Here is a 23,256-nt window from a genome sequence, read left to right as displayed (position 1 = left end):
CAACGCGGGCGGTGCGATCAGCATGTCAGGGATAGGCTTCTCTGAATACTTAGCCAGAGAGGAAGGAGGACAAGCAGAGCAGGGAGAGAGTCGTTTGTGGAATCAGAGAAAGATTGGCGTGGTTCCAAGCAAAGTGGCCCATATTGCAGCAGTGGCCTGAAAGTGATTCTCAATCCTCCTGTAAGCAGCAGGATGTGCAGCAAGAAAAGCCAGAACTCTGTGTGGAGGGGTGTAGGCTACTGAGGTGTGTGAGGGAAAGGGGTGACTCAATCTAGGCTCTATCAGCAGAGGACCAGGTGTGACAGAGGGATGTAGGCTAGGCCTATATAAAGGACACTGCTCAGTTCTACCATTTCTTCTTTCCTGCTTAGGTCTTGCGCAGTGCTTAAAAAGGTAGACTCAGCGATATGACGTAGATGCAGAACGTAAACAGCAGTGGGTCATTCATGATGAGCTGCAGGTTTCCAGTAGTTTATTTTACCTTTACTTTAGCACGGAATCCCATTGAGACCAAGGTCACTTTTGCAAGGGAGCCCTGCAGTTGCCAGTAGACCCGATTGTTTATTTACAGGGACAAAGGTGTGGAGATGGCAGACTATGACCTGGGTATGTGCAGTAGATGGGCATATATGTGCTGACCGTGAATGACAAACACTGCTACATTATACAGTAGTATCCAATAAGTGCTGTAGTGCTGCCTGCCTGGCTCAGTGGTATTTCCTGCTGAAATAGTTGTGTTGTGTCCTCTAGCTGCTGCCTGGTCCACAGACCACAGAGACATTAAGGCTGTGCCCCAAATGGTACCCTATTCCCTATAGCGCACTATAGCCCTATGGGCCCAGGTCAAAATAAGTGCATTATATATGGGATAGGGTGCCATTTAATACGCAATCACAGACTAGGACCATGTGCACAGGGTCTTGGGAGAACCTCAGCACTCTACTGGAGACTCACATTCCTCAGAACATTTCACATGTAAACTCTAGCTGTTAGACATCTCACACCCTTGTTCAAATGATACGCTTGTCAACACTTTTGTTGCTCTTTACCAAAAAACACACCAGTACAGTACAGGCTCTCACCCAACCAACATAATCATCTACATGGTTAGCTTGTGAAGAGAGGACATTGAGCCCAGCAGCAGTGAGGGCAGCCCTGTGTGTTCTGTCTCTGTGAGTGCGCTGGAGTGTGAGTTAGCCAGGCCAGACTTGCTCTAGGACTGCTGTAGGCCTATTACCACCACAGTTCATAGGGCTGCCGACCGTGCCGTCCAGCGAGCCTGAGAGCCTGTCTTTCCAGACATTCCACACCTCGGCCCCAGGCAGCTCTGGTATGGCTGTGACTAATGAGAGTGAGAGGACCGCAGGGGTGTTAATCACATAACTCTTTGAGGTGTTAATTTTGTTAGTGTCTGCTAAACACAATAAGGAATTCCACGGTCCGAGGGAAGTACATGAGGATCTCGCTTCAAGCCTGAATACATATTATTTGATAGCGTCGTGATTATCTACATAAGGCTGGAATGCTTGTGTACGGTGAGGTCACTGATGGTTAGGAAAGGACTGCCAATCAACAGATCACAGCCAAAATGGTTTCAACAGTTCTAAGGCAGGCATGGCACCACCATGCTGCCTTTAGAGTGCAGTACATACACATGTAGGCCGTCTTACTCCTTTAGACCACGGCTGTTCAACGCGTAATGAAAATCAGGCTGACAGTAAACAATCAACCTCCTAAATTCAGGTTAACACAGGTAACTACGCTACATTAACATTGAAATAATAAGGAGCAGTACAAGGACTGGCCTGTGGCAACCTACCTTGGCTCTGACTGACTCCTCCCTTGGAGGGTGAGCGGCAGCCTGAGGCAGGTACAGTATCAAAGATACAGCCAGGCCAGAGTTTTATTACACGGTCATAATATTTACCCCAATGTCATTCAGTAACCACAGGAAGAAGGTGCAAGGTGAGTGAGTAGGTGCTGATAAAGTAGAGATAATAGTGCTCTAAGCTAGAGACCAGGCAGAGTAGTAGGAAACTCTACATGTAGGAACAGATTGTTACTCATCACAGCCCCTTTACATGCCTGGCTGTTAAGTGACATGACAGAACACTTTCACAACACAGGAACACAAAGAGTTACTCCTGAAATAGACCAAACCAGCAGAGCAAGGAATGGCAGACAAGACCGCTGATCATCATCTCCATGGCAACCAGCCCGGTGGGAGAGACAGGAGACAGGGTAGGTGTGTGATTCATGTAGACGAGGTGGGAGTTGAGATATTTGACATCCTGTTGAGCAAAACACTGACATGAGTAGAAAGGGGCTGAATAGCACAGTCAATCTTGATGCGAAACTGAGGCAACCCATCAAATAAAGGCTAGATTAAATTAAGCATTCAAGACTAATCTCAGTCCTCAACAGTCTACACGTTTTTGATGTTAACGACCAGAACACACAAGGGCATGGACTAGGCTATGTGCTGTCTAATATCCTGTGAGAAAAAAATGTGTGTCAAGCAAGCAGACCTGTTGCATAGCAACAAGTGAAGCTGCACAAAACCTCATAACAAGATATAAAAAATGTTATGGACAATGACATTAACAATAACACTTTCAATACCTAAACCCAAGAGATGAGTCATGCACAAACACACCCTTACAGCAAAACATGTGATGCTCTATAGGAGGGCTCTTACACGCATGCTTCCCTCCGAGCACAATGGACCTTTTTACTTTTCCACTTGAAAGAACAGCTGAGGCTGCTGCCTGCAGACCAGTCAGACCCCGGGCTGGTCTCCATGGGAGGTAGAGTACAGTCAGACTGGACAGGACACCACGGTTGGGCCCTCTCTCTGCTAGGACTACATGGCTGGAGGTCTGCTCCAGCTTTAACACGGTAATGGAGGGGTAGAGCAGAGGGCAGCTGGCCAGGCATGAGTGATGGCAGGGTAGGAGCCAAGACCAACATGTGGTTGCCCAGGCCCAGTCAGGTTGGGAGAAAGCCTGCAGGTACACCGAGAGAGGGAGCGAGAGGGAGCGAGAGAAAGAAACTGGAGGTCTATTGCCCATGGAAAGTGTTTTGTCATAGAGATCAAAAGATGAACGAATCCTGGGCCCAACATTCTAACAAACCCCATTAACAAAAGGTTTATAGCAGTGGTCACCAACCGGTCGATCACGCTGTTGGCGGTAGGTGCACTTGATTCAGAAGCCCTGCGCACCGGGTAGGCAAACAAAGTGTTCCCATTTAACCATTTCAAACTCCGCCTACACGGTGGCCCGGGAGATCTGTGGCTAAATCGAGTGCGCCTACTGCGCTGGCCAATCGGATAGCTCAAATCACCGTGCCTACCTACAGTTTCCACGACCCCGGCCACAGCAAAGTTTGATACTAGCCTGTGATCTTGACTGAGAAACGGTTGGTGACCACTGGTTTATAGGGACATGATTTTGTCACTCGACCAGCAAAATACTTGACCAATAGTGGGGAGAGATTCCGCTTCATTCACAAAGGCCATTTATTTTCCCTGAAGAAAAAATTATTTACAAATAATGAAAAATTGCAACAAGCAAGCATAGTCCTAAACCTTTTATTAGAAAACCAATGGCACTAATAGTGTCCCTTATAACCAACAGAACATGGCAATGAGATCCACAGAGGGACTGGCTGACAGACAACACTTGATTCAAGAATCTCATCTAGGCCCCTCTCTCCTCTCCAGCCTATCCCTGAAATCACAGAGAACTGGCAATGCTAGCAGCCAATGGAGAGGCAGGGAGGAAATGGTCCTGGAAGGCCGTCAGGCGGGGAGCAGTGAATGGCCATATATGGTCAAATCTGCAGTCAGCAGGACAGCGGCAGCAGTGGCGACGGCAGCAGCAGAGGCAGTATAGAGATCCTGGAATACAGATTGAGCAGTGTGGGGGAAGACACTTATAATACCCCCTTTGCATGTGTAAGAGTTAGGTAGGGAGTGTGTGTGTGTGTGTGTGTGTGTGTGTGTGCTTATTTGTGTGCGCACAGTCCACACACCCAGGGATTTCTGAAGCTAAAAGATTGATGAATGGGGATTGAGGATTGGTCCAAACAGAACATGGCCAAATCTGAATGTTTGAACCACTGGTTTAGAACATGAGCCCATATACACTGGGTGCCCTGATTGTAGTTTTATCCCAAAAGAGCACCAGAATGGACACACTGACTAACACATGGACACACTGACTAACACATGGACACACTGACTAACACATGGACACACTGACTAACACATGGACACACTGACTAACACATGGACACACTGACTAACACATGGACACACTGACTAACACATGGTCACACTGACTAACACATGGACACTGTACATGGAACATAAAGAGACCACTGAGCCAGCCAGTCACCAAGAAGAATTCAACAATTTCATGCTTGACTGAATCAAATGAAGGATTCCAAGGCTTGGGAATATAAATCAGAACTTGTGGTTCATTGAGATATAGCCCCTCTCCTCCAGAGTTGGGCCAGGCAGATTGAGAAGAATGTCTCGCTGCACAGTTCCTACAGCATTCAGTCTCCCACCGCTTCCTACATATGGAAATGAGGGAATAAATGGCAGAGCGTCAGGCGCAGAGAGAGAAAGGAGGAAATTGAAAGCGTGAGGGTTGAAGACGACATGCGTTCAGTCAGACACTTGACACTGACAGGACGCAATGCAGCCAAACAGGCAGGCAGCAACAACGAGGCGCTGAGTCAACCTGGCCTGCCACAGGAACCACCACCTACACACAGAACCATGAGACCGAGAAACACAGACGACAGACCCAGCACATCCCTGCGCAACAGACTGACCAATACCACAGGCCCCACCCCAAGTCACAGGCCAAGACCCATCACTTTCTGGCCTCACACACAGCATCGCTCCACAAGCTCAAGCACACTCAAACTTAGGATAATAGGCAAGTGCAAGGAAAGTATGAGGGGTGAATCTGAATGCCCATGAGTCAAAGCTCAAACATAAAATGATTTGGAGGGTTGCTGTGGTTTTTCTGACTCATCACCAACAATACTGGATGTGGATGGGAGGTAGACCATATGAAGATGAGATTAGGGCCACAAATTGCATATTCTGGGGGTTGAATCGTAGGAGCAGCAGCAGGCTACTTCTAAACATCATGGTGTGTAGTGGTTGAGTCCCAGTCAAACAGCCATTTACAACCCTGAAACTGCAGTGTTTATTAATGCAGTCTAACTTTTCTGTTCGCAGAGTAATATTTTCCACGCTGCCATAGAGATGCGTGTTCTCTAAGCTTATATGGAGATAGCAGCCAGATGGACCCGTCCTTTCTCTAAAAGATTACTGGCCCGTTTCATTTTGACATATCGTGGAAACAAAAGCCAAATCTTTCAAAACGCAAATGGCCATTTGAAGCGATATTAACTCTTCTTACTTAGAGTTTCAGAGCATGGCCTGTTGATAGGACATTAAAATAAAATCTCCCACACGATTCCAAGGAGATTAGTCCATGCAGCTGTAACAGTGTTGCTTCCGTCCCTCTCCTCACCCCAACCTGGGCTTGAACCAGGGACCCTCTGAACACATCTACAAATTCCTCCTACGAAGCATCATTACCTATCGCTCCACAAAAGATGCTGCCCTTGCAGAGCAAGGGAAAAAACAACTACTTCAAGGTCTCAGAGCGAGTGACATTACCGATTAAAACAATATTAGCGCACACCGCTAACTAGCTAGCCATTTCACACCGGTTACACTGCCAGCCAGTATCTAAGCAGATCTGAAAACAAGAGTTTGTGGAAATTACACTTTGCTCTGCGCATAAAGCCATCACTCTCTCCGTCCACTTTTAATTCACCAGTCAAAGCAGACGATGTTCTGCGAACACACCCTTACTGTACAAAGTCAGAGACTACAGCAGAATAATCTCTCAGAAGTCAGATAGAGAATCAGAAGCCAGTCTAGACCTGACACACACAGCCAGGGTCTGGGAGCTGGGAGTGGGACAGGCAGGCGGTGGCTGTATTGAGTGAGGTGCCGAGAGGTGTAAAGCTGTGTGATGACAGGCCAGACGATCCGGTCTCCAGTGCCAAAGCAGAGTCAGATGACAAGGCCCACCGACCTCCTCTGATTACAGGCCTGTCAACAGACAGACACACAGCCAGACAAACAGGGCAGATAGAGACATACAGCACTTACTGTATGTCACACAGGGTATATCAAGCCCTGGCTGGCTGACACTGGGGCACTGCTGGAACAGACAAATCATAACCCCACCAAGCAGTGTGTGTGTGTGTGTGTGTGTGTGTGTGTGTATATGTGTATGTCTGCTGCAGCCAGACATATACTACTGACCACTAATGACAATGTAATAACACCTAACTGGGTTACTAAGGGACATTCCAGACCAGAGTGGCCCCCCTCCCCCATTGGGTTCAACGAGTGTCTGACCTAAATGGTCTGAGCTTGTCAAGGACCCTTATATGGAGGTGAGCAGCACAGGAAGGTTCCATCCCCAGAGGCCTTTGGTTTAGTTTGTGTTGTACACAACGCTATGATAAATGAGAGAGCAAGCCAGCCTATAGTGAGGGTTAGGAAACCTCACTCAGGGAGGGTTGACAATCATCCCAGTGGCTCAGACACTAACATTGTCTGTTTTCCCTGTAATTAAATCTGAAATGCAAATGTATGTTTATTTACTTTATGCAAAACATACATTTTTCACTGGAAAACAACCTTGCTGCTAACAAGGGCAAAGATGAAAGCAAAAGCTTGTCTGGCTGGCCTTTGCTGTCCATCAGGAGTACCCTAGCTTCCAAAGGCACTGTAACACTTCCAGCCCTGTCCTGTCCTCCTAGGTCCCCATGTTTGCATTCATATTGTGTCCAAGTCTCAGACTTCATCATCCTGCTTTTATCAAATATCTGATGCCAGTTTGGATGCTTTCCTCTTAAAATACCCTAAAACCCCTTAAGTTATATGATCCTCTTACATCTTCGCCACTGTAACTACACTATCACACACACACACACACGTACGTCACCCCGCCACTGAGGACATAAGAGAAAGCCAACAAGCACAAAGAACAAAAAGGTGGATGATAGCTGCTACAGCATTCTACGGTACTGTATTTTCCCTCCCTGAGAGAAGATAAAATACATATTTGAGAATGAACTGTAAATCTTTTAAGACAGCTGGGTAATTTAGGGTCCAATCATTAAATCTGAACTGACTCGGAGCTGACAGGGCCTTGGCCTTCCTTCTGTTCAAAATATAGAAGAGGTGAAAAAAGACTGAGTTACTAATAAGAAAATGAGTTGATAGAAAGACAGCACTAATAGACCCCTTTCCAATACACAACACACTGATGTCACGCACAGATGCGCGCGACTCTTGGCTGCAGTAAGAAAGCCATCGCCATCTGCGCCCATTCAACATAGCCTACATTTAAGTTTGTATTACTTCTAAACAAAATAACTTTTTCGGGTTCTCATACGCTTACAATGCTGTTTTGATTCTTGCTTGAACAGTCTAAGATTATATTTGGTTGTGATCTTTGCAAAATAACTATTATGGATGCAGCAGTTGTTAGCTAGAATGCTAACGCTCATTGCCATAGGCTGTAGGAAAAGCTAGCCAAAGAAGCATTTCACTGGTTGAAGTTGAAGTGTTTAACTATAATGCAGTTGATTTGCGATGACACAAACATTATATTAAGCAGGACATTCATACGAGCCTTAAAATCCAATTATAATCCAAAAGTAGTGGGAAATGCACTCATAAGCAACATGTACAGAGGCTGTTTTTTGCTGCTGTTCTATAAGAACTCCCCCGTGTTCTGCCACCAACTTGCACGCATCGCCCTCGTGCGGCAATGTTTGCAAACACAGAAAGGGCTCTATAGGATCTTCCTCAGAATATTGAGTTTAGTACCAAAGAGTGTCCGTCTCCCACATCTGGGCCAGTCAGTCTGCAGTCTCTCTCCACTGACCACCACCAGTGGGTACTGCTGAGCAACCCAGCCTGTCAGAATCCATCTCAATCTCACCCACTCAGCCAGGCCACCAGAGACCACAGTCACACAGCTAGAAATCCCCTCCGTCTGTCTGTCCTCAACCACAGCCTGAAACATGCCTCGTGATGCTGCTGACACACAATATGCTGCTACTTTATCCTCATGAATGAGTAAAGGGAAATATGTAGGCTCTCGAACACACACAAAAAGTTGTGTTTTTAAATTGCAGGGTTGGAATTTGTAGGTGGCCAATGTGTGATTTCCCCTGGGTGTGTGTGGGTCTATCTCAGCAGTAAATTGTGCTGTGTGTGACGTGAATGGTTGTTCCCTGCAGACAGGGAGTGTTGAAACCCAGGGAGTGTTGAAAGCCTGGCCCAGGCCAAAGTGTGTGTCGAAGCCACAGAGATAGGTCAAACTAGGCCATAGCCCAAGTTTGCTCAGGCAGCAAGTGCACATGCCCATATGAATCTAGAAACTCTCCGTTGCTTGACATAAGTTTCCTTGAGAAACCCACTGACAGATGCACACAATGCAGCATTTATAGTCAATAATCCCACAGACTCACCTTGTGAAGAGGGAGGACCAGGAAGGCCCCGCCTCCGCTGGCCTCTATGATGATGGCGACAAACTTGGGATTGACGGCGCAGAACGAGCTGTCCCATGTGACCCGAGACACTCTGATGTCGTCGTAACACTGGTCATTCTTCACCGCCTGGCCAAATACATGACGGAATTTGCTCGCTCGCACAACTCGCCTGAACATATCTGGGCAGTGGACGGAACGGGGGAGGGGGATGGGTAGAGAGAAGTTGGGGTTTAGTTTGGAAATGGTCACAGTCAAGGATATAAAAGACAAAACCAAGCAAAGGGATATGTCAAAGGAAATGGCAATTCTTTCTCCTGGTTACTCTGAGCCCTGTACCCATTCCCCTCCCAGATGTGTGAGGCTCAGCCGCAGTCAGACTACGTTTGCATCCCAAATGGCACCCTATTCTCTAGGGATGGGAATTGCCAGGGACCTCCAGATACGATATTATCACGATACTTAGGTGCCGATATGATATGTATTGCGATTCTCATGATTCTTCTATATGTATTGCGATTCGATACTGTGATTTTATTAAGATTCCATGTTCCAAACATATTGCTCATCATATACTGCAGAGGGACAAAGGAGAGCCATAAAAACAAGTTTTGATCAGTCATGGAAATAAAGTGCTGAAAACAAATTGCCTGCCTATTTAAAAAGAAGTTGGAGAACAAGCTATGAAAGAAAAATACTGAGTTTTGGTGCAGGTACAGCCAACTAGCGCAAAAATAATATTGATATTGTCAAAACGATAGATACGATATAGTTAAATAATAATATCCCGATACGTAACCCTATTGATTCCCCCCCCCCCCCATTATTACTATTCTCTATGGGCACTGGTCAAAAGTAGTGCACTATATAGGGAATAGGGTGCAATTTGGGACGCACCCTAATGTAAGGTTCTCCAGCAGCATTACAGTACAGCCAGAGGAGCCATGTGGCAGATCAGACTAACACTCCTTCCCCATTCCTCTGTCATTCCACCAGGCTGACATTCAGCAGACACGAGCCAGCGTTGGACATTATTTAGAGTTGAGCAATGAGCATAACTGTACCATTTCTTTGATCCACCACCAGAAGTACAAGAACTAGGCCTACATTGGCTGTTGTGTACTTCCTCATACACTGGCAATGAGGAACCAGATAATTAGGGTCAACTTGTAGAGCGCCGAGAGTAGGGCTGGGCGATATACAGTTGAAGTCGGAAGTTTACATACACTTAGGTTGGAGTCATTAAAACTTGTTTTTCAACAACTCCACAAATTTCTTGTTAACAAACTATAGTTTTGGCAAGTCGTTTAGGACATTACTTTGTGCATGACACAAGTCATTTTTCCAACAATTGTTTACAGACAGATTATTTCACTTATACTTCACTGTATCACAATTCCAGTGGGTCAGAAGTTTACATACACTAAATTGACTGCCTTTAAACAGCTTGGAAAATCCCAGAAAATGATGTCATGGCTTTAGAAGGTTCTGATAGGCTAATTGACATCATTTGAGTCAATTGGTGGTGTATCTGTGGATGTATTTCAAGGCCTACCTTCAAACTCAGTGCCTCTTTTCTTGACATCATGGGAAAATCTAAAGAAATCAGCCAAGACCTCAGAAAAAGAATTGTAAACCTCCACAAGTCTGGTTCATCCTTGGGAGCAATTTCCAAACGCCTGAAGGTACCACGTTCATCTGTACAAACAATAGTACGCAAGTCTAAACACCATGGGACAACGCAGCCGTCATACCGCTCAGGAAGGAGACGCGTTCTGCCTCCTAGAGATGAACGTACTTTTGTGCGAAAAGTGCAAATCAATCCCAAGCCACTGCTCCAAAACCGCCATAAAAAAGCCAGACTACTACTGCACATGGGGACAAAGATCGTACATTTTGGAGAAATGTCCTCTGGTCTGATTAAACAAAAATAGAACTGTTTGGGCATAATGACCATCGTTATGTTTGGAGGAAAAGGGGACAGGCTTGCAAGCCGAAGAACACCATCCCAACCGTGAAGCACGGGGGTGGCAGCATCATGCTGTGGGCGTGCTTGGCTGCAGGAGGGACTGGTGCACTTCACAAAATAGATGGCATCATGAGGAAGGAAAATTATGCGGATATATTGAAGCAACATCTCAAGATATCAGTCAGGAAGTTAAAGCTTGGTCGCAAATGCGTCTTCCAAATGGACAATGACCCCAAGCATACTTCCAAAGTTGTGGCAAAATGGCTTAAGGACAACAAAGTCAAGGTATTGGAGTGGCCACCACAAAGCCCTGCCCTCAATCCTATAGAAAATTTGTGGGCAGAACTGAAAAAGCGTGTGCGAGCAAGGAGGCCTACAAACCTGACTCAGTTACACCAGCTCTGTCAGGAGGAATGGGCCAAAATTCACCCAACTTATTGTGGCAAGCTTGTGGAAGGCTACCCGAAACGTTTGACCCAGGTTAAACAATTTAAAGGCAATGCTACCAAATACTAATCGAGTGTATGTAAACTTCTAACCCACTGGGAATGTGAAAGAAATAAAAGCTGAAATAAATAATTCTCTACTATTATTCTGACATTTCACATTCTTAAAATAAAGTGGTGATCCTAACTGACCTAAGATGGAATTGTGAAAAACTGAGTTTAAATGGATTTGGCTAAGGTGTATGTAAACTTCCGACTTCAACTGTAATTTGGATTGATGTTTTAGCGCGATGTTCCAAATGTCTATCGCAAGAACCATTTGTTTTTCCTTTTCCGTTTTTTATGTTATGTATTTTTGGTCTCGTCTCCTTCTGCGCTTCGCTCCTTCTGTACACATTAACCATACAGATTAACCATACAGATTAACCATACAGGTTAACCATACAGATTAACCATACAGGTTAACCATACAGGTTAACCATACAGATTAACCATACAGGTTAACCATACAGGTTAAAGTGTAATCACAGTCTAATAAAACCAAGAGATAAGTCTTTGCTTGACAGTGATTACAGGGCATCCTCAACCTCTCATAGATACAGTGTCGTGAAAAGTGTTTCCCCCTTTCTGATTCTCTATTTTTGCATATTTTTGATACTGAATGTTATCAGATCTTCAACCAAAACCTAATATTAGATAAAGGGAACCTGAGTTTACAAATAACAAAAAAAATGGATACTTATTTTATTAACAAAGTTATCCAACATCCAATTCCTCTGTGTGAAAAGGTAATTGCCCCCTTACACTCAATAACTGGCTGTGCCACCTTTAGCTGCAATGACAATGACTGATCAGTCTCACATTGCTGTGGAGGAATTTTGCCCCACTCTTGCATGCAGAACTGCTTTAACTCAGCAACATTTGTGGGTTTTCAAGCAAGAACTGCTCATTTGAAGTACTGCCACAGGAAGTGTGATGGTTTGGGGATGCTTTGCTGCCTCAGGATCTGGACGACTTGCCTTAATAGAAGGTACCATGAATTCTGCTCTGTATCAAATAATTCTACAGGAGAACGTCAGGCCATCCGTCTGTGAGCTGAAGCGCAGCTGGGTCATGCAGAAAGACAATGATCAAAAGCACACAATCAAGTCTACATGAAAATGGTTAAAAAGCAACAAATTTGAAGTTTTGGAATGGCCTAGTCAAAGTCCAGACCTAATCCCAATTGAGATGTTGTGGCAGGACTTGAAAGGATGGTCGCTGAGTTAACGCAGTTCAGCATTCAAGAGTCAGCCAAAATTCCTCCACAGCGATGTGAGAGACTGATCAACAACTACAGGAAGCATTTGGTTGCAGTCATTGCAGCTAAAGGTGGCACAACCAGTTAGAGTGTAAGGGGGCAATTACTTTTGCACACAGGGGAATTGGGTGTTCGATAACTTTGTTGAATAAAATAAGTATCCATTTTATTTTATTTTTTTGTAAAATCAGGTTCCCTTTATCTAATATTAGGTTTTGGATGAAGATCTGATAACATTCAGCATAAAATTATGCAAATACTTTTTCAACAGCACTGTATCTATATGTGGATATTTCTTTAAGCCCTGCCTTGCCCTAGCCTAGTACATGAACATGTTTGACATAACATTCCACATAAGGCTTACATCTCTCATCACATTTCATTTGTTTACGTTTCATATTGCATTGCGCCAACTATCAAACAACTTAGCTAAAAAGGTAGATGTGATTTAAACTGATGAATGACAATGGATTAATCAAGTCAGCAACCAGGAGACCAGACACACACCAAGCCCCTCCCCCTGCCACTCAACAACAAAGAGACGAAAGCTCGCTTTTTCCACACTGACAAGCAGTTTCAACTCGCTATTTGCATTTGAGTCAACATAAAATCGGTCGTATGGACACAAACACATTAAGACATAATTTTACTGTAATAGAGGAGAACTTAACCTTTGCAACGATACCATTTCTATGTTTCAACTCCCAAAATTTAGAAGAGAGCAGACCGTGCTTCTACATCTGCATTGCTTGCTGTTTGGGGTTTTAGGCTGGGTTTCTGTATAGCACTTTGTGACATCTGCTAATGTAAAAAGGGCTTTATAAATACATTTGATTGATTGACCGACCCTACGAAGTCGGGAGTATCAATGAACATGATTGTGGAAAATGAATACTCAGTTTGTCGCGAGCAGTATTGCGGTTAGTAATCAAATCAAATTTTGGCACACGCGCCGAATACAACAGGTGTAGACCTTACCGTGAAATGCTTACTTACAAGCCCTTAACGAACAGTGCGGAGTGAGAAAATATTTCCTAAATAAACCAACGTTTTTAAAAAAGTTACACAAAATAACAATAACAAGGCAATACACAGGTGGTACCAGTACAGAGTCAATGTGAGGGGTACGGATCAGTCAAGTTAATTGAGGTTATATGTACAGTAAAGTAGGTAAAGTGACCATGCATAGATAAAAAGCGAGTAGCAGCAGAGTAAAAAAAGGGGGTCAATGCAAATAGTCCGGGTAGCCATTTGATTAACTGTTCAGCAGTTTTATGGCTTAGGGGTAGAAGCTGTTAATGAGCCTTTTGCACCTAGACTTGGTGCTCCGGTACCACTTGCCGTGTGGTAGCAGAGAGAACAGTCTATGACTAGGGTGGCTGGAGACTGAAACTTTTTAGGGCCTTCCTCTGACACCGCCTGGCATAGAGGTCCTGGATGGCAGGAAGCTTGGCCCCAGTGATGTACTGGGCCGTACGCACCACCCTCTGTAGGGCCTTGCAGTCGGATGCCGAGCAGTTGCCATACCAGGCCGTGATGCAACCGGTCAGGACGTTCTCGATGGTGCAGCTGTAGAACTTTGAGGATCTGAGGATCCATGCCAAATATTTTCAGTCTCCTGAGGGGAATAGGCATTGTCGTGCCCTCTTCACGACTGTCTTGGTGTGTTTGGACCATGATAGTTTGTTGGTGATGTAGACACCAAGGAACTTGAAGCTCTCGACCCGCTCCACTACAGCCCCATCGATGTGAATGGGGGCTTGCTCGGCCCTCCTTTTCCTGTAGTCCATGATCAGCTCCTTTGTCTTGATCACGCTGAGGGAGAGGTTGTTGTCCTGGCACCACAGTGCCAGGTCTCTGACCTCCTCCCTATAGGCGGTCTCATCGTTGTCAGTGATCAGGCCTACCACTGTTGTGTCTGATTGATGGTGTTGGAGTTGTGCTTGGCCACGCAGTCTAGGGTGAACAGGAGGGGACTAAGCACGCACCAGAGGGGCCCCAGTGTTGAGGATCAGCGTGGCAGATGTGTTGTTGCCTACCCTTACCACCTGAGGGCGGCCCGTCAGGAAGTCTAGGATCTAGTTGCAGAGGGAGGTGTTTAGTCCCAGGGTCCTTAGCTTAGTGATGAGCTTTAAGGGCACTATAGTGTTGAACGCTGAGCTGTAGTCAATGAATAGCATTCTCACGTAGGTGTTCCTTTTGTCCAGGGGTGAAAAGGTAGTGTGGAGTGCAATAGAGATTCCATCATCTGTGGATCTGTTGGGGCGGTACGCGAATTGGAGAGGGTGTAGGGGTTCTGGGATGATGGTGTTGATGTGAGCCATGACCAGCCTTTCAAAGCACATCATGGCTACAGACGTGAGTGCTACGGGTCGGTAGTCATTTAGGCAGGTTACCTTGATGGCAGGACTATGATGGTCTGCTTGAAACATGTAGGCATTAGACTCAGTCAGGGACAGGTTGAAAATGTACGCGTCCTAGTAATCTGTCTAGCCCTGTGGCCTTGTGAATGTTGACCTGTTTAAAAAGGTTTTACTCACATCGGCTACGGAGAGTGTGATCACACAGTTGTCCGGAACAGCTGGTGCTCTCATTCATGTTTCAGTGTTGCTTGCCTCAAAGCGTGCATAGAAGTCATTTAGCTCGTCTGGTAGGCTCGTGTCACTGGGCAGCTAGCGGCTAGGCTTCCCTTTGTAATCCGTAATAGTTTGCAAGCCCTGCCACATCCAACGAGTGTCAGAGCCAGTTTCAATCTTAGTCCTGTATTGATGCTTTGCCTGTTTGATGGTTTGTCAGAGGGCATAGCGGGATTTCTTATAAGCGTCCGGATTAGTGTCCCGCTCCTTGAAAGCGGCAGCTCTATCCTTTAGCTCAGTGCGGATGTTGCCTGTAATCCATTGCTTCTGGTTGGGATATGTACGTACGGTCACTGTGGGGACGACGTCATCGATGCACTTATTGATGAAGCCGGTGACTGATGTGGTATATTCCTCAATGCCATCGGATGAATCCCGGAACATATTCCAGTCTGTGCTAGCAAAACAGTCTTGTATCTTAGCACCAACGTCATCTGACCACTTCCGTATTGAGCGAGTCACTGATACTCCCTGCTTTAGTTTTTGCTTGAAAGCAGGAATCAGGAGGATAGAATTATGGTCAGATTTGCCAAATGGCGAGGGAGAGCTTTGCACACGTCTCTGTGTGTGTGGAGTAAAGGTGGTCTAGTTGTTTTTTTTCTCTGGTTGCACATGTGACATACTGGTAGAAATTAGGTAATTAGGGTTGTCCGCGAACGAACAGCTCTTTTTGCACTGATCTTTTTGGTGAACGTTGGGAACCGAATCACATCGGTGAAAGAGATGTTAATTTGCCTCCCTGATTTACATACAGCTAGTGTTTTTTGAGATCAAAACAATTACCTGCAGATAAATTACAAACTAATTATCTAAAAGAGGGTGAATCCTCATTGCAGAAACCAATAGTGGGGAGAGTGCGTCATTCTGGTCCACCCTCATTTTTGCAGTGCGTCAAAAACTTTTTTTTGCAGGTGATCTAGTAATTGATCCAGATAAAAATGTTTTTGAATGCGCATTTCACGATCTGATATAATGGTAGACTACTTTTGGGTCTTTACGTTGGAGATGAACACATTTCATTTCCTTGGTTCTAGATTGATTTTAAGCATTTTTAAACGAGGAGTCATTTGGGAGCCAAATGAGCCGGCTCTTTTAGGTGAACGAAGCCAAATGACAAGCTCACAGAAGACTCTGAATTCCCATCACTAATTGCCGTACCACTGGCAGCATTTTAGCCACAGACATATGCCTAGCTGTCTAGTCTGTTCTATATATACACTGAACCAAAATATAAACACAACATGTAAAGTGTTGGTCCCATGTTTCATGAGCTCAAATAAAAGATTCCAGAAATTTTCCATAGGCACAAAAAGGGTGTGATGAGGAGAATTTATGTCTGTAATAAGGCCCTTTTGTGGGGAAAAACTCATTCTGATTGGCTGGGCCTGGCTCCCCAGTGGATGGGCCTGGCTCCCAAGTGGGTAGGCCTATGCCCTCCCAGGCCCACACATGGCTGCACCCCTGGCCAGTCATGTGAAATCCATCAATTCTATTGACTGAATTCCTTATATGAACTGTTACTCAGTAAAATCTTCAGAATTGTTGATTGTTGCGTTTATTTTTGTTCAGTGTAAATGTGCACTGAGCATAAAATAAGCATTTGTATAAGGAATTGGCAACGTTCTAATTCAGAGAAAAGCATATTTTTATCCAGGTAGGCCAACTGATTTCAACATTAAACAAAGTGAACAGATATGTTGTTCAAACAGTTGGAGAAGGACTGGAGGATGTATACATAACAGTTCAACTGTTCTACCTTGTTAGTAAGCAAATAGATCCAAGTTGGCTAGACTTTAAATATGAAGATTAGCTGGCTACTCACTAGCAGTGGGCTTGTGCTTGAAAGATTGTTTATGAGACCAGTGTTAATTTTCTATAATGCCTGCTACCAGAAGTTGGTCATTATTAGTGGATGTGCATGTTTCAGGTTACATTTGTAACAAAAAGGGCATTTTCATACAGACTTGAAAGCCAGATCAGTGATTATAAAAAAAAAAAAGCAGGTTAAAAACTACTTTGATAAAATAATTAAATTATTAGTGGGTCTTATGGTTGAAGCCTTACATTTAGCAGAGAGAGCGAGATATTTCTTTAAGCCCTGCCTTGCCCTAGCATATGAACATGTTTGACATAACATTCCACACAAGGCTTACACCTCTCATCACATTTCATTTGTTTCATCTTGCATTGTGCCAACTATCAAACAACTTAGAAATACAAGAACCATCTTTCATCCACTGGAAAAACCTACCAAAGCTTTTCCCAACAAAAATAAGACCTGTCCAATTCAAATTAGATACAGCCAGGGACTTTGTAGCTGGTTCAGCTGAAATTCTCACCCAGTAATGAAATCTGTTAGCAGATGAGGGACCTTTCGGAAAACATACCTTTTCAACAGCTACAAGTGAAGTCACACATCTGAGCTACCAATAAGCAGTAGCCTCCAAAAGTGGGAGGATAACTTATTACAAGACAAAAGTAAGTGGGCCACTTTGTCTTAGTTTATCTTCAACTAGGCCTACAGTTCCTCTTGTGATAGAAAAGTGAACGCTGCAATCATTCCATCATTGACTGCAAAGACAAAACATAAACCACTGCGTTCAGACAGGTGTGATACTGTAGTGTGGCCCTGTGTAGCTCAGTTGGTAGAGCATGGCGCTTGCAACGCCAGGGTTGTGGGTTCGATTCCCACGGGGGGCCAGTATGAAAATGTACGCACTCACTAACTGTAAGTCGCTCTGGATAAGAGCGTCTGCTAAATGACTAAAATGTAATGTGTGGGTCTGGTCTCTTGGTTGCTGACTAGATTAATCCATCGTTGACATTCGTCAATTTAAATCACCTCTACATCTGATTTGGCAACTACACACTGACTTACTTCAAAATATCAAATAAAGTGTTGCTGAGGCAACCAGGTAAGGGAGGAGAAACTTGGTCCTACATGATAGAGCCACATCACGTCTCCGGGACATCTGCAGCATCTACATCTTTGTAGTTTTAGTTTAATAGCCTTAGGAGGAAGTCTCACTTAACTGACCTCCCTGAACTTCAGATGATCTGTGTAGTCTAGCTCTGATGATATGATGCAAGACTGCCTGGCAGCACTAGGCTATCTACTATTCACACACACTTTACTACCCATTCCCATCCTAATTCACTGACAAAGAAGGGCATGTGGTGGTGGTGGTGTGTCAGTCAGGCAGGAAGTTCTTTCTGTGGACGGGTGTGGCACAGTGACACAGGCAGATATGCAACACTACTCTACTGATAATAACCCTTGTGGAATACGAGCCTAGATCCTTGTGTAGGTTAGGCTAGACTTAACCTCTCATCACGAGCCTCCTCAACATGCTACAGGCATTCAGGCACACAGCCCATGTATGCCCCCCCATGCTGGAGCTAAAGGAGGGAAGAACCTTGGCAGTAGGGCAACCAATGGGGTATACATTCACAAGTCAACCACCATTTCCTCTGGGAGGCCCTTGTCCAATGCCTAGTCCACAGAGTCATAACCAACCCAAACAGAGGCACCTTCTCCTGTTGACCCCTTCATCACCTCTGTTCTCATGCTTAAGGCTCAGCCGAGGCCACCCTTGTAGGGAATAGTAGGTTAAAGACATTCTGATACTTTTGTATACGTTTTAGCCAGTAGTTCTAAAAGTAGCGCCCAGGAGCCAAAAGTGGAGAGGTTGTTGTCCTGGCACCACACTGCCAGGTCTCTGACCTCCTACCTATAAGCTGTCTCATCGTTGTCGGTGATCAGGCCTACCACTGTTGTGTCGTCAGCAAACTTCATGATGGTGTTGGAGTTGTGTTTGGCCACGCAGTCGTGGGTGAACAGGGAGTACAGGAGGGGACTAAGCACGCACCCCTGAAATGTGACCCCAGTCTTGTATGTCCTCATTATCCAAGGCTGGGGGAACACAGAGTGGAAACAGCTGGCTTACAGCAGCTCAGTACAGAACATTGCAACAACCTGTATGAGTTTCCATCAAGCTGCCTGAACCTGTAGATTCCATACGGACAGCTTGTGATCCAATGCAGATCATACACGCCAACTCCAGAAATAACACTATCTTAAAATGGTATGATACAGGAAGACATGTAGACGCCAGACATTTTAGTGCTCTATGGTGCCAAGATGTCAGTGTGGTAGAAATGATGCACAAAACAGCTTTAGTCAGGAACAAACCGTGGCTTCCATGTTTAATGGGAAGGAACTAAAGTGTATGACAGACTAATTTAGGGCCACTCCAAGTGTTCAATTAAAGCCAGTCTCTCCCTACCAGGTCTGATGGCACCATATGGTCCCTTGGCTGGAGGAAGCCAACTCTAGAATGGGGAGGCAATCATTGACTGGTAGCCCATTGTGAACAGCAGAGCACACCAGGGTCCTGGCTCAGTCAGAGCAGAGTGGAGCCTGGTTGGACGAGCGGTTGAGTGTGTGAGGGAGGGACCATGGCTAATTATCACAGTAAGCTAATCAAATCAGTCTCTTGTTAGAATGCATAAATGCTGAGTGGGTACATTTGATACCCGTTCCATTACGACTGAAGTACGGTTAAATAAATAAAGTCAAAAAGGGTTCCTCTCATTCTGCAGTGATTCATCTGCTTCTAACAGACAACACTTTCCAGGTCTACTACACATCATACACAGATGGATGAGTAGGATGAAACGATTCATTGATAATGAGCATTTTGTTCCTGCAGTGGCAGGACCTCCACCAGCAGAGCAGCCCCAGCTCCAGCCGTCAGCCCAAGCCCCAGCCAGACACCCTCCTGGCCTGACCTGCTCATCACAGGCCCTGTCGGTCCCACCCAATTAACCATGGACCCCCCTCATAGTCAGACAAACATCCTGCTGCTCCAGTTTGGTCTCCACACTGGTCTGCCTGACCGGAATGCATAATGACCACAATCTCCATCCCTGGCCAGAAGCAATGCATGCTGGGACATTCTGCTATGTGTTACGGCCCCTGCATCAGGGGTCAATGCAGGGTCATAGCTGTAGATATTGGCAGTTGGCAGATCTGCTGCGAGCTAGGTAAGGCTGGGTCATCTGACAGAGAGCGAGGGTGGAGAAGCGTTTTCTCCTCAGCTCAGTAAGGATGTGCTTGACAGGCTGGATCTGTTTGGCCAAATGCACCAGTGGACTGCTTTAGCCTAATTCGTGAGTCAGCCATCCCCTATAGTTGAGACTTAGTTGAAACTGGATGGCCCTGCCAAGCCGCAGCAAGGTCTCCAGGCCATGTTTACAAACACTGAGACGCTGCTTAGCAACATCAGTAAAATACCAGCCAGGGAATGTTTAAAAACGTAATGCATTTATGTAGCCATAGACAAACAGCACAGGGAATTAAACCTTATGTCCATGAGTAGTATTTGAAGGCAAACTGCTGTCTGATCAGTTCTGTTGAACAGGTATTATATCACATTGAGCAGAATGCCCAATTTCATGCCATGAATTAGGCTACACACAGATATCACTTTTCTTCAAACAATAAAAAGACAGGGAACGTTTTAATAATGTTCATTTTTAAATGTTCAGCTAGTGAGGCCACATACGAAACATACAGTACGGTTCAAAGGCAATAAATATGAGAAGTTTACAGGAAGACAGGCAGGTGGGTTTTTACAACTGTGGTATGTGACAGTGATAGCTGAGTGAGTGGGGGAGGGAGGTGTATAACAGAGCTCTGTCAGTCAGTCTTGCATGACCGAGCGTCGTAGCCTGGCTATCCTATCCTCTACAGGACGATATCACATACTTCCTGCTCCACTCTGGGGAAGTAGACAAAGAGCCTCATTGCCAAAATCCTGAAGTATCCCTATAAAAATGTTAGCCAGGGCCGGGTTCTCCGATAGCGATGGAACTTAGGCTTACGAGTGTTTAACGATGCATCGTTCCTACAAAGGCCGAAGATGTAACGCGTTTCCCAAAATACCACGCGGACAGAACGTTCGCTAAGTGCGTCGTTGGAGTATGTGTCGATACTGATAGGATTGAAAAAGACAGCGCTGCTCTCGGATCAGCTTTCTCCATTAAAATCTTGCCTTAACATTATAATTATTCCACAATAATGATGACGGATCAGCTCCTAGCTGGATCAAGCTAACTAGTGGCTAGAGCCAGCCAGAGTCAGGGCCTCATCTCCCTAGTAGCACCACCAGTGTGGCAACAGAAGGAGGTTACCAATCTGAGAGTCTCAGCCATGTGTCAGACTGTTCCTGAGGGTGCCCTGTCATTCCCTCTACTGTCTCCTGGGTCATGTGGTTCACTGGCCACTGCCATAATCCAAGCAGACTGGCCTGTAGGACGGGCCAGTCAGATCACAGAGGAGGGGTCGACCTGCCCGTCTCCTTGACGCCCAGCAGGGCTGAGACTGATGTTGAAAGACAGAAAGGAGGACCACCAAGGATCACACCATGGCTTGGCTGCCACTGATAGGCCAAGACCCTCAGCCTGAGGAAATGACTAGCAGGAAATGGAACCAGTGTGACTTGGATTTTTGCATTCTTCTCTGCATACCACTACTCCCCACACACACACACACACTTCTGACAGTTTGAGGGATAACCTGTATTGATTTCAGTTAAAAGGTGCAATTTGCAGAAAATCACAATTTCCTGGTTGCTAAAATTCTAATAGTTCGCCTAATTTCAGTTTATGTGACAAAACAAGCAGTCATTGTGTAGAGAATCATTGTACCATCTAAACCGCTGTGAAATATATTTTCCATGACCTAAGATATTGTATTTTCAACAGTTTGAAGCTGGTGTATAAAACCGAAAGTATAAGACACAAAAAACGGAACTTAAGAACGGGAAGAATAGAAATAGCGCACATGGAACAGATCTACCGCTTCTTAAACTTGCTTTCAAATTTGAATGACAGATCTATAACTCACATTTTTATGTACATTTTGTCAGGTCGCCCAAAAAGTTACATATTGCAGCTTTAAATGTCAAACAGCTCTTTCCAAGTGGTAAACTGAACTGAAAGGGTTACATGCCAGAACACACCTGATTTTTTATCTGTTTCCAGTTATTTCCTTACAGATATCAGACAACTGTAAGATCTTCACACTTATCTCTAAGCTGGCCATGCAGGCCTCCTCTCCTGTCCTGTGCCAGTGCCGCACAGTGCCTTATGCACCAGTAAAAAGAATGCAGACAGAGAAAACTGGCAAGATGGCGCTGACAGACATGGAAGCTCTGCTTCTAGTTTCTAGAAGGGGGGGGTTATTACATACAGCCAAAAAAGAAAAATAACCTGCATTTTTAGATACTACTGCCCTGTTGGAGGTAGGAACACAATCATTTCGCTACACCCGCAATAACATCTGCTAAATATGTGTATGTGCCCAATAAAATTTGATTTGACTGAGCACAGCATGTGAAGTAAAATCAGTGATAACTGAAGAATTCAGCCTATTCCCCCTTTCCTTGAGAGCACAGAGGTTTAGAGGTCTCCTCTCCCCTCTACCAAACAGTCAAAGTGGAGTGCTAGGGAGTAGGGACTGCTGCCTTCTATTAAATCAAGGCACATTGTTACGTTCTGACATAAGGCTGGGAAGCAGTTACTGAAAAGAGGTGACGAGAGTGAAAAAGAGGAACGCGAGAGCTTGTAGTTGACCGGAGAGAATGCCTTATATTTCCCTTTCAGCTCAGACACAATCTAACACCATACATGGTTATATTCATGCATCACAATTAGGCCTACTACTACAGGTTTTTTCTGCATAGAAAGTATTGGTCCGAAAAGTAAAACAAAAATTTGGGATGGAAAAAGGTTCCATTTAAAGTTAAGACTAAAACCAGACAAAGTATGTAGAAAAGATAATGGACATATTTATTTTTAAATAAGATCACCTTTGAGAACTAACAAATCACTCAAATAAAAGCTACACAAGGAGAATTGAAAATTCCTATTGATTTTTTTATGTTTGAGTCACTCAGATAGCATAAGCCTTGGCAAAATGTGTAGACTTGCAGGAAATTAGCTTCAAAACTGCTACATTTTGTCACTGCGGCGAACAGGAGGGCCTATAACAGGAGTGATCACACCCACCACCTAAGCCCCATTTTGATGCAGAAGAAAACCCTGTTCTAACAGCATGGTCACCTCATTTTGTCTATGGTTAACAGTGCCAAAACTGGTTTGTCAATAAGAAGCCTGCCACACTAATGACAATATGCCACCCTGACAATGTGCCACAACAATACAAACAAGGAAATAGACAGAGTATCAATCTGGGGGAAAGGTTAGCTTACTTATCAATCTGAATCCTGAGTA

General features: G+C 44.9%; 1 protein-coding gene across 3 annotated transcripts in view; it reads right to left on the bottom strand.

The window, feature by feature from the left end:
• The window catches only part of LOC121584908 (coronin-1C-A), a 60,444-nt gene that overhangs the window by 19,574 nt on the left and 17,614 nt on the right, over positions 1 to 23,256 (bottom strand). For all 3 annotated transcript variants that reach the window (XM_041901151.2, XM_041901153.2, XM_041901152.1), the window contains exon 2: positions 8,590 to 8,789. In XM_041901151.2, coding sequence (XP_041757085.1) covers positions 8,590 to 8,789 — 200 coding nt within the window. The remainder of the gene's footprint in view (positions 1 to 8,589; positions 8,790 to 23,256) is intronic.

The sequence above is a fragment of the Coregonus clupeaformis genome, chromosome 16 (assembly GCF_020615455.1).
Source record: "Coregonus clupeaformis isolate EN_2021a chromosome 16, ASM2061545v1, whole genome shotgun sequence".
Lineage (NCBI taxonomy): Eukaryota > Metazoa > Chordata > Actinopteri > Salmoniformes > Salmonidae > Coregonus > Coregonus clupeaformis.
The sequence above is the reverse complement of the archived record's forward strand: the minus strand, read 5'-3'. Positions and strand labels throughout refer to the sequence as shown.